Source organism: Mauremys reevesii, linkage group 11, assembly GCF_016161935.1.
Source record: "Mauremys reevesii isolate NIE-2019 linkage group 11, ASM1616193v1, whole genome shotgun sequence".
NCBI lineage: Eukaryota > Metazoa > Chordata > Testudines > Geoemydidae > Mauremys > Mauremys reevesii.
In genome coordinates this window covers 20,190,488-20,203,321 of record NC_052633.1, presented here as the reverse complement: position 1 = coordinate 20,203,321, position 12,834 = coordinate 20,190,488, and the positions used below count along the sequence as shown (strand labels likewise).

Sequence of the window (12,834 nt, the reverse complement as noted above, 5' to 3'; positions counted from 1 at the left end):
GAGTCCTCATGCGCACTGGTCTTACTCACTGTCTCAGAGGAAACACTCAAGAGTCTGCCAACAAATTAGGACTCCTGGTGAAACTTATATGTAAAAAAAACAAAAAAGAAAAAGTATAAGGTTTGACTACTAAAATGTCTATATTGGGAAATATCTATAGGAGACCAGCTGACATTAACCACTGACAGACTATCCTGCTGAAAAGCTCTCAAAGAATGAAGGATTAATTCTAAAGACAATTATCTGCAAAGAAACAGCCTTGTTTTTTGCTACAAGGAACAGACCAGATTTCTAAAACATATTTCCTCCCTGAAGTTTCTGAACCTGAAAAAGTGTTAGCTATCTAATGAGACTTTGGTGTCAGTATTAGAAGCTGTCACTACTGACAGTGACACTAGATATAAAGAATTCAGTATGCTGAGTAGCTCCACCATATGAAATGATCAGTGGATCCACAGGTTTCAGAGTAGAATCTATTTCCCTATGTTAAGTTCTCCTCACACCTTCTATGGGTCATCTTAATTATCACTTCAAAAGGCTTTTTTTTCCTCCTGCTGATGATAGCTCATCTCAATTGATTAGACTCTTCCTGTTGGTATGCATACTTCCACCTTTTCATGTTCTCTGTATGTATAAATATCTCCTGTCTGTGTGTTCCATTCTATGCATCCGAAGAAGTGAGCTGTAGCTCACAAAAGCTCATGCTGAAATAAATTTGTTAGTCTCTAAGCTGCCACAAGTACTCCTGTTCTTTTAGTGGATCCAGTTTGTTCTAGAAATTTTGCCCATATTGGGAGTTTGAATTTAGAGCTTGCAACACTTCACCATTAAAAAAAATTGACCAATGCACAGGTAGATGGTTCTGAACTTTTTTCCATTGAATGATTTCATATTTAGCAAGGCACAGATGATCCTCAGATGCACTCTAGAATTCTTTACATTGGCTCCTAGGACACTTTAAAAGGAGGTAACACAGACATGTTTTATGGAGTGCTTTGTACACCAGAAGATGGACAACTAACTGAGTCATTCCCATATCACTGGAAGAATTGAGACAAGTAACTTTTGCAAGATTGCAACTTCTTAGACACCAATTTACAACCCCCAAATTGCAACCATTTTCCCAAAGAATGAAGAGAGCCAAAAGATGTATTAGGTCGTTAATTCTGCATTGACTGAGAGATGAACTGTTATTTTCAATTGTCATCAAACACTGATAACCATCATTTTAAACACTAAACGTCAGTGACATCATGCAGAGCAGCTTGAGAGAACCAACGCTATGGAGAGTAAAGTACAGTTACTCTTCCTTCTAGTCAAAAGAAGAGTTCCACTCACCTAATAAGGGACAGCGTTCTCATTGACAAGAATAAGATTAAAAGAATAATATTCTTAAAAAGGGTTGCCTTAAAATGCTGTACTATTAAATACTGCAAAATTAACAATGAAGATAAGTTAGGAGAAGTATTATTTAAGCTTATTAGCTCTTGAAGAAAGTTTACTCCCAAGTAAATCCATGGCAGCTATTTAAGGATCATATTTATAGGCATTGTGAATGCGTGATCAAGGTTTAGCCTTCAGCTAAGCTCTCATGAGCCATGATCTGACAAATCTATTTAAAGTAACGTTAGTCAGTTTTGTTTACTCTTTCTTTCTCCACCTTCAAGAGAAAGCAGACTTAACTAAATACCTTCACTACTATTTATAAAAAGAATAATACACCATAGGCTAGGTCTACACTGGGGGGGAAGTCGACCTAAGATATGCAATTTAGCTGAAGTCGGAGTATCTTAGGGTGATTTACCTGGCTGTGAGGATGGCAGCAAGTCGACCACTGCCACTCCCCCGTCGACTCCGCTTCCGCCTCTCGCCATGGTGGAGTTCCGGAGTCGACGGCAGAGCGATTGGGGATCTATTTTATCGCGTCTACACTAGACACGATAAATCGATCCCCAGTAGATCGATCACTACCCGCTGATCCAGCGGGTAGCGTAGACATACCCAATAGCTGAGGTCAGGTATAGTGAAATTTCTCTTCACCTGATGGGAAAGAAATTATGGTACCCAGAAGTCCTGAGAAATCATGTGAGGGAAGCCAGGAAAAAAAGGGGGGAAAAAAATTCCATCTGCATGTCCATTAACATGCATATATGTTAACACAACAAAGTAAGTCTGATTAAGAAAATAAAACACTAGAAAAGATTTACTTACATTGCTGGCTTTGCAAGAAGCATGAATCCTCCCATCACCAGAAAGTTTGTTACAGATGTGCAATACCTAGAACAGATAAAAAAACACCTTCTGAAATCTCTGGGGAAGAAGGGCAGTGAATTCCTGTATCGCTCAGCATGTTTACCAAATACCAGGAGATTTTTAGTGCCTACTTTATTACAAGACTGCTCGTAAGATGCTTTTAGGTCAGGTTCTCTCCTATATGTATATAATGTAGAATATAGAATGTAAATGTGCAAGTGTATCATATATATCTATGTCTATCTATCTACATAAAAAAAATCACCTTAATTGAAAAAGATACACTTGCACATTTACATTCTCAACCATAATGCAGCTCCAAGGTCAAGGTTTCCATAACAAACTATTAACTCAGCCACATTCCACACGGTGTGCATTGCTTTCCAAAAGTACCGATTTAGCCATTAGTGCAACGTAGCTCTCTTCCAAATGCTAAGGTTTCTATAGCAAAGTATTTCCCAATGTCTGTGTAACCACGAAATGGCTATCTGGTCCTACACAATGGGCTAGTTTAATTTCTTATTATATTAAAAAGGTTAGGATATCTTTCCTGCCATTTCAACCACTCCCTTGACCAGAAATTTGAATAAACATTCCTCTGGAGTGCTTAGGGGCAGGCCTTCTACAATCTGAGCAAATGGATTCTCTTGGCCATAGTATTTAATACAACCAACTGGCAGCAAACATAACCAAATCAGAAGCAGCATGTGTATGGGATATTTTCTGCAGTGTCGGTTTGAGCTTTTCTTTATAGGAAAACTGGTTTTGCACTTCATCTTTTGTCCATACCACAAGGGGCTTTTGCTGAGCAGTACTGATCTTCAGAAGAGAGATAAAGTATGATTTCCATTTTTGCCCTGACAAGAACTTTTGTTTGTTTGTTCAATTAATCTTTTCGCATTACTTGGGCATGCCTGCTTAGCCTCAGTGATACCATGAAGTTGTGGATTTAAAGGAATACAAAAGTTCACAGTTTTGATCCTGAATGGAAATAACTTTAGTTTTTTGCTGGTTTCCTCCCCCCTTCTTTAATCTTCTTCTCTCTTACTGTCTCTCAGGCTGGATGTTAAGCATACTGATGAGTAGAGCCCTGCAAATCTGTGGATATCCGCAGATGCAATTTCCACAGACCATTTTTGCAGATTAGATGTGAATACAAATTTTGTATCTGTGCAGTGCTCTATTGATTACTATTTTATTAGTCATTGTTCTTGAATATTTCAAGAACTTGTCATAAAACCTTGTCCTCCGAACCTTCAGGTTCAGATTAGGAACATGCTCTCTTTCTTCAAAAAGGGAAAAGGGGAGCTGCTGTAGGAAGAAAACATTTAGTCTGGATCTTCATTACTGTTGGATGAAGATCTTGAACTATGAGCCCTCTTATTCTCTCAGACTAGTGCCTTGCTAGACACTGTTTTCCGGAGAGGAAAAAGAAGATGAACTAAAAAACGAGAGACTGCTTTAAACAAAAACAAAAACAAAAAAAAATCAAATTCTTGGGCTTCTTTCTTTATGTTTAGAGATGTACAGTTCTAAAGTCAAGGAGAAATTCCATTTCTGTGCAGCTAGACAAAAATATTCATCCAGATCAGTGAGGACAGTTTTGGTTTTCCTGAGGATCAGAGATAGGAACCTGGGGATTTATATCTGAACGCAGAATGACAAGCCCTACCTTGGAAGCATAAGTAAAGGTTAAAAAGTCACCTGGAAAGAAAAATAACCTGAGCGTGTACCTTTTATAAAGAAAACTTGAAAGGATTTCTCCTCACCCCCACGGGACAAATGAGAAAGTCAGATTGTGTCAATCACAGGAGATTCTATGGTGACTGAAGAACTGATCAACTTATGATATCACAGGAATTGAGAGGAAAGGCATTTTTAATCTTACTATTTTGAACTGTTTTTTTTAAAATGGGTGTAACATCAGTACCCAATGAACATTTGGAACAAAGAATATCTTCGTTAAAGACAACATTGCTGAGATTTCTATTGAGAAAAAACAAAACAGAACAAAAAAAAACCCACCACACACACCAAGCAGATTTTTAAAGAGCTCCACAGGTCTTCACACATCAAAGCATTATATATAAGGGGAAGGCAAAACTATATAAATAATTAGGCTTGGTCTACAATTAAGACTTTTAGCAGTATAACAACCATTTCTTTGGTTTAAAAAAAAAAACAATATAGTTACAGCAATATAACTTTTATGTTTAGAAAAGCCTTTAAGAAAGGAGGTGAGGCAGTAAGAAGGTCTTCACTGACACAAACCTTCCCTGTTTCCCCAAAGACAAATATATACCTGAGGCCTCTGAAGTAACTGTAACCTTCCTGAATACGCTGAATCTTTGTTTTCTCACCAACTGCAAGAGATACCGCCACAGAAGTGTCTGCCATAATCAACAGTTTTGTGAGGTATAAAATCCAGCTTTGCTTTTCTGTTGTGTGGGTGGAGGAGTAAGGGTAGAAAAGCTGTTAAAACATCTTTTGTATTGGTAGTCTGAGGGGCTGAAGAGGACTAAGTTCTCTAACTTGGGTGATGCCAGGCTGAGAGGGAGGTTATCTCTAGCTCTGCTGCTTTGACTGCACTACTTTTAAAAAAAGGCACAAGTTCCCCTCAATATATAAGTGGAGTATTCAATGTGTCCACTTCTTGAGGTACTGTTCGAGCCTCTTAATTTTATAATTGGTTCTCTCAGTCATTTGGCGATTCTACCTAGAAATGAAGGAGCTCTGCTAAGGTGCTTCAGAAAAGAAGGTGCTAATTATCAGAAGACCCCTAAAAGCTAATTTAGCAATATAAGCAAGTTGCCAGATATGCCCCTTTTAGGGGGTAAAATTGCTGTTATTTATGCTCTGAAAAGTGGGAGGCCTGAAGGTAGCCAGGTCCTGCTGTGTGAGTGTGTGAGAGAGAGAACAATATGGCAAGGAACCAAGAAGATAGGATTTAAACTGAAGCCAGAGTAATTGGTCCTTACCTCTGAATCTGCCTGACAACAGGCTAGCCCCACTTTACCATGTCTGTCATACTTATAATGGCAAAAGTGTCACTATTGGCAATGCTGTAGTATAACGATCAAGGACAACTCGAAAGAGTTTAAAGGTCTCTTTCAAACCTCAGATCAGAAACTGAATCTGTAGACTTGGGAAAAAAATATCACAAATCAATGCACTTTCAGAGATGTTAACATCAGTTCAGGTTCAATGTTTCCACCGCAACAGCCAGTAACACTAAACTGTATAAACAGTGCAGCGGGCACAGGAAGAAAGTGTCTACAGAACAGCACTTTATATTTTAATATCTAGATTAAAAAGGACTCCCTATAGGAAAAGATAGAAAATGGCTTTACGAAGGTAGCATAGAAAGACTGGCTGGGAAGTAACAAGTTCGTAGTGTCTGGAGCCACAGGAGAGATTCCCATCGGAACAAAGGACCATCACAAACTTCACCACGTCTGCTCTCAGTGCAAGGCGCACACCTTTGACCTAGCCTTTTCCAACATGAATATATGGCAACATGTGTTTAACCCTATTTTTATAGATTAAAAATAAATTCCCAAACAAAAACACTCCACAGCACACTTCTCCACCTGGAGAGAAGTTGACAGAACACGACAGATACTAGCCACATTGCTTAATGCACTACAAGAAGGCACTCAGATACGACCATGACGAGTGAAGTATAAGAACCTATAGAGAGTAGAATGGATGGAGAAATATGCAGAGGAGGATGAAGGAAAGCATTAAGGAGTTGGAGAGAAAGACAGCAGTGATGAAAAACAGCAGCAGACAGGAGGTGAAAAACAAGAGGAGACTAAGAAAGAATATGCAGAGATCTCAGATGAGAAGGAAAAATAGAGAGAGAAATCAAGAAAACCCACCCTGCCAGAAGCAGCACCCCCTTTTAGTCACCAATAATGTGGGAAGCACATTACATAAACTACATAAAAAACTAACTAAGAGTAAGAACCAGCTCTGGAAACCAAGTCACAGGAAAAGTTGTATCTGGAACAGACAGGAACAGAGATGGTGGGGAGATGTCTGTTGCTGAATAACTCATGGGATGTACTTATGCATGATGGGGTTTGGGGTTTTTTGTGTGTTATTTTTTGCTGAGCAAAAAAAACCTATATCTGCTGGTATTGTCAGTTCAGCTCATTAAGAGAAACCAAGTGCCATTTACTGTTGCAGACAGAAACATGAAAATTGTCATCTCAGACATCAAGAGAGGGAAAAACTGGTTATTCCAATTATTTTTGTTTTAAAATATATTAATTCAAATACAGAAGATAGCACTAAGTTTGCAATCTTTAATTGTTATATGGTGGACACCATGGCAATTAGTGCCTTGGGAAGGAAGAAAAAGGGGCTAGGATATTTTAAAGTAATTATTCTAGAAACTAGAATGGCTCCAGCTTTTGGATAGAAGTTTGTAGCTAGTTTTCAAAATGTGTGTACATAGTTAAGTATTGCTCTTGTACTGGGCAACTTACACAAGTATTTGCATAATTGCCTCTTTGAGACTGAATTATCTCCAAAAAAAGGGGGCATTCAGATTAAACCGGTAAACCCCTTTATAGTATATTATAAATATTATATATATTATATATATATATATATATATATATATATATATATATATATATATATATATATATATAAATATTATATATATTATATTGACGCCAGAGATACATTGTTCTGTAATAAACTTTTTTGCAATATTACTTCCTGCAGATGTATGTGCAGCAGCCAATCAAATGTGAATAAGTGAACCACTACATTTTTCTTTTTAAGCATCAAAAAGGTCTAGGACACTCTATAGACAAAGGACTTAAAAATCTGTAGTTTTTAAAACACATGGAGGGCTCTTTAAGGGAAAAAAATCTTATTGCAAATTATTTGAGTTAGGGTTTATCTATGCTTAAAATGCTACAGTGGCACAACTGCAGCGGTACAGCTGTGCTCCCGTTGCTGTAGCTAATCTAGCTCCACAAGAGGTGGTAGTTAGGTCAACAGAATTCTTCCATTGACCTAGCACAGAATACATCAGGGTTTAGGTTGGCATAGCTACATTTCTGAAGGGTGTGGATTTTTCACATTCTTGAGACAGGTAGCAATGCCAATGTAAGTTTTCAGTGTAGAACAGCCCTTATATTGCAAGATATTAAATTTGCAGAACATTAGCATGATGCTTGGCAACTGAGGTTTCCTTATGCCAGTCTCCTTATGATCTATTCTTCTCTGATTACAGAGATATTCTGCTCTACAGAATAAACCTGCAGACACTCAGTATGAGACAGATTTTAATACTTGCTCTGTATAACTGTCCAAGAAGAGACTAGAATGCTTCAGGATGGCCAAGCTCTTTGCCTCCTTTATTCCATGAAGAAAACTACTCAGAGAGGCTCCATGTTGACCAATCAGATAACACAGCTTGCTGAACCTGCTTGCCATATCCTGCAACTGCTGGACTGTAGTTGCAGTGCCCAAGTTATCTGTAAGAAATAAGAAAGCAATATAACATACATTTCCAAAAGAACAGTAACGGGTATATTGATAACGGGAATTAATCCAGGCACTTAATCTGCTATTAGAATTTTTTATTTCAAAGAATGTTATGACCTAGTGAATATCTTCAGACTAACTGGGGTCCCCAATCCTTCCCCCCTCCCCCCACACACAGAGTGAAGGATTCAAGGCATTATCTTACCTAAACCTAGAAGGGGTCTGAGGACCTGAGATTTGATCTCACTCAGTTTGCAATAGAACTTTCTCTCTGTGGAAGCCAACTCATGCAAGCTTGCAATATATCCCATAATGTTTCTGTCCACCAAGGCCAAACAGTCGTCCCCACCTGCTGTCACGCTGCTTATGTACCCTAACTGAAAGAAAAGAAAAGAAAATAGAAACTGCTTTAACATAGTATCCTAATGCAAAATGAGAAGTAACCTAAGGTGATGAGCACAGTATAAAAACCTAGACTGGCAGATTAGGATCTTTTCTGGTACTAAATAATTTGATGTCCAAGAGCGTATCTAATACTAGGAAAGTTATCCACTGTCAACTAATGAGAGTGAGCTATCTGGTTCCCCTTCTTCCCCACCCATCTATGCTAGCAACCAACCCATTTTCAATGCTTTCTGATTGGAGAATGACGGAAAGGAGGAAGTGAGGAACCCATATTTAACATCCACTGTCAACCACTGGTAATTTTACAAGTGTCAAAAGGGCCTAGGAGAAAAAAAGAGATTACCCTTAACTCATGCAGCTGTCACTCATACAAGAGATTCTGACCATGAATTCAGCTACTTTCAAATTGCAAAATGTTTTAGATTTAGCTTTCCCTCAGTTTCTTCATGCATACACACCACATTCCACCCTCAAACAAACAATTTCTCCTTAGTAGAAAAAAAGATGATTTTTTCCTCTTTTTCAATGTTTGGGAGGCACACTGTTCCATTTTTCTCATTTTTTCAGAGCTATATCAATCAGCTCCCTTTCTGATGTGGAAGACAAGAGTTAACTGATAGAGTAGGAGTAGTATTGCAGCCTTGATGATACAATTCAGTGTAGACACCATAATTAGCACTGCAATACTACTCCTACTCAATCAGTTAACTAATGATTCTATAAAGCAGAATGCCTCACTATAAAGGTCACCGTGAGCTCTTATGACTTACTGTGGAGCTCCACCAATACTAACTCAGTTTCAGCTACATATAGTGACAATGTTTCAGATCTCTACTTTTAATTCCCATTTAGTTAAATCTTAAAGATCTTCTTGGAAGAAACACTGAGCCATCTCAAGAAAGCATCAGTACTATCTAAGCCAAACAGAAGGAACAAGTAGTACTCACCTTACTACAGGCTAGCAACAGAGTTGGACTCTTAGTGCAGTTGTTTCCGGGTGAATTATTTTCCCTAGTCTCCTCTCGACCACTGTAATATAATCCAGGCTGGAAATCTTCTCCATCCACTAAGAAGAGGGAATACTCTGGTCCTGCTGCTGTGCTCCAGACTCCACTATCATCACACACCTGTAGTTTGGAGGGCGGGGGGGGTGGGGGAGGAAAAGAATAGTATCCACCACTTATCAGAGAAGGGAGCCTCAACCTCACACAAGAGCTGTTTCTACACAAAAGTAAGAAGGCTGAGCACCCATAAGAATCCTGCAAGGACTGACATTCTTTAGATGGACATTGGTCTCCTTAACAAGTAAAATGCCTGTGTCTTGTTGAAAACGTGGCATGTCTCAATCCTTGTACACCATGCCTGATGCTTTGTAAAATTAATCTGCTTTGTAATTTAAAAGCAGACAGACAAATATGGAGATGGTTCAGATGCTGCTCTCTATATAAATTCCAACAGCATAAGAGACAGCCATTTAAGTTCCTATCTACTAGTTTGTAGGGGAGCTGCAGAACTTTCCTAGTCGTGTGGCTGATGTTTGCCTGGCTGAATTAAACAACTAAGGGCACAGACAAGTGGTTTAGTTCAGGGGTTCTCAACCTCTCTCTTTCTGAGGCCCCACAACCACAACATGCTATAAAAACTCCACAGCCCACCTGTGCGACAACAACTGGTTTTCTGAATATAAAAGTCAGCACTGGTGTTAGGGGGAAGTAAGCCGGGCAATTGCCCGGGGCCACGCCACAGGGTGTCCCTCCCGCCCCACCAAGCTACATTTCTCAGGCTTTGGCTTCAGCCCCAGGTGGTGGGGCTCAGGGCCCTGGGCTTCAGCACTATGCAGTGAGGCTTCAGCTTTCTACCCTGGGCCCCAGCGAGTCTAATGTTGGCCCTGTTTTGCGGACCCACTGAAACCTCTTGCGGCCCCCCAGGGGATCCAAACACCTGGTTGAAAACCACTGGTTTAGTTGAACCTAAACTCATCATTTGGATACACATATCTGATCAAAGAATTTGCTTCTAAAGCTGATCACAACAAACTGATTCTTGTGTAAGGCATGACTAACATCTCCAGAAATATATAGACAAAATGACAAAAATGGTAATTAGGTGATTAGGATAAAATGAATGAACAGCTTTAACTAAGGTTATAGTCTGAGAATTACCAGAACTTTGAGGGAGAAAGATGAATAACTGGGGAGAGACAAGTTATGCTATCAACACCAGATCTGAAAATTATCTTTCAAGGAATAGTATCATCTTAGATTTGCGCAAAGAGGTAGATATATTTTTAAAAAGACACTTTACAAAATCTAAGACTAAACATGTTGGAAATTTTTGTTTCTAAACAAATAAGGATTTAAAGTCAGAACACTGGAGCATTAAGAATGTGAAAGAGGAAACTTAACAGAAAGGAAACTTGTTTGAAAGAAACGTAAGATAACTTTCTCTGTTTGTAACTCCATGTCACAATTTTTTAAAATAATTCAGTAGAGACTAACTTCATGTAAAAGTGATGTTTTTTATATTAACAGTGCCTCTTTAAATAACACTGCTGCCAGTTATCATGGGATCATCTGAAGATCAGGGTAACAATGGAAACCAAAAAGTTTTGCAACTTTAGAGCAGTGCCAAAAGCTTTTTGTGGGGGTATTTTAATGAAAGAAGGTCAGACAGTTTTTCAAAGTTCCTTAAGACTCTGCTCTGGGAGGAGCCTGTATTATCAAACAGATATGGAATTGAGAAATAAGACAGTACCTTTGCAAGGCGAGGGACAGTAGTTGGAGAATGTAAGTGACCAAGCTGGCCAAAGGTGTTACTACCCCACGAATATACCTGTGTAAAAACATGGGGGAAAAAAATATAGTTTGCATGCACAGAGTACACAGTAATAAATCCAGCGTGACAAACAGCATTTATAAACACTACACTTATATATTATAAATATATCACCACTATGGATAAAAATTGTAAACAAAAAAATAAAAATCTATATTTGAAGGGGCAGCTGAAGAGAAATTTAGGGAGATGCAAGTTCTCCAAAGGAAGTGCTTCCTTATTTCCACTCTCTTCCTACTTACATTTCCTCATCTGTGTGTATGTGTGTGGGGAGGAGAGAGGTAACCACACTCAAACTATTACATTCTTGTAAGCATAGCAGCAAGGACACATGCTCATAGAAAACGCACAAAGTTAATGCAAAAACAATAAAAAAAATCATCATGCACACCACTCAAGACTCTCATTCCACATAAGAAGAGAGAGCTTGGAAGCACATAAAATAAAGACCAATCCAGAAAACAGCAAACAAGACAACTATGCTGTGGATGCATGATAATAGTGACCGTTATCCTCATACCTGTGATTTGGCAGTGAGTGCCAAGGAATGGTGGCCACCAGCCGACAGTTGTATCACTTCTTTGCTGTCCAGACTTTTTACACATAATGGTTGAAGCCTGTAACACCCAGCACAAAAACGGAATCAGGGGTACTCAGCATGAAACATAAGAGGCAGGGAACACCGAATATAAAATATTTTGTATATTTTTGAAACAGAACAAACATGCATCACAGCACCAGAGATCACAAAGCTCTTTGGTGATAAACTAGCTTAGTCATCAGGAGAAGGCTACTGAGCCGCTCCTCTGACATTAGTGGTAATAGTTAAAACCAAGATTTTCAAGAACAGGAGCCTACCTTTGGGGTCTTAAGACTATATTCAGGTAGTTGACAGACTTTCAAGAGTTTTGAGCACCCAAAAACTCCCGTTGTCCCATGGGGTAAGATTAGCTTTTTGCCACTGAAATCTTACCTTGGCAGGACATCACCGTGTCCTAACTGTCCTTCCTTCCCTTTCCCCCAGCTCCACACCTCAGTCCTTAAAGATGGGAGAAGTGCATCAGCCTCTCCACTATAGGTTGGGGTCAGAGCCACTGTCCTCATTTTCGCCCGTCCTACTTTTCTTAGGAGCCTTGGAGAAACTAGAAGCAGACCAGGAGAAACTAGAATCAGTTTTCTTTTTTAAAAAAGCCCCACACAGAAACTAAGATAGACAACACTAGTTTATCCCTATTTTAAATTAAACACAGCATTTACACAGAGCTAGTGTATTATATGATATGGGTACCATTATACTGAGTCACTTGACTTCACTGATAAAGCTTCCTCTTAGGTATTTTACTTAAGATTTAGTAATGCTGTAGAGCAAAAAGGTACATAGTTGAAGGCAGCTGTAACAGCATATATGCCAATACAGATCTAGGTATTAAACAGAGTTTACCCATTATTTCCTTTCAATAGCTGTAAACGCAAAGTATGCAATTACACTGAAGTGAATATGACCTGTGACATTCACTGCCAATAAGGTATTTTTCCTGAAAGAAAAACTACCCTGTAGAGATCATACATCTTCCGATAATTTCTCTCAGCTTGGAAAGAGTGTCACTGAACTCAGCCTTACCACTGTGTGTTACACAAACTACTTGCATATTCAGAACATTAAAAGCAAGAAAGAAGGAGACTGGCTGAGAAGTTTGGTAATGGGACAGGGAATTTTTCTAAACCATTGGCTCCAAACCAATCAAGAGTAGTAGTGACAGAGGGTCAGACCAACTGACATCTGTTATGCAGCCTACATGAAGTGAGTTGGTGGTTACCAGTCCCTTTTGTAAT

At 38.9% G+C, this 12,834-nt stretch overlaps 1 protein-coding gene across 4 annotated transcripts in view; it reads right to left on the bottom strand.

Moving 5' to 3' along the window:
- ALS2 (alsin Rho guanine nucleotide exchange factor ALS2) overlaps positions 1-12,834 on the bottom strand; it is a 66,410-nt gene that overhangs the window by 37,464 nt on the left and 16,112 nt on the right. For all 4 annotated transcript variants that reach the window (XM_039494633.1, XM_039494632.1, XM_039494635.1 and 1 more), the window contains exons 6-12: positions 11,975-12,143; positions 11,522-11,618; positions 10,921-10,998; positions 9,114-9,293; positions 7,967-8,138; positions 7,571-7,751; positions 2,212-2,277 (exon numbers count right to left, since the gene is read on the bottom strand). In XM_039494633.1, coding sequence (XP_039350567.1) covers positions 2,212-2,277; positions 7,571-7,751; positions 7,967-8,138; positions 9,114-9,293; positions 10,921-10,998; positions 11,522-11,618; positions 11,975-12,143 — 943 coding nt within the window. The remainder of the gene's footprint in view (positions 1-2,211; positions 2,278-7,570; positions 7,752-7,966; positions 8,139-9,113; positions 9,294-10,920; positions 10,999-11,521; positions 11,619-11,974; positions 12,144-12,834) is intronic.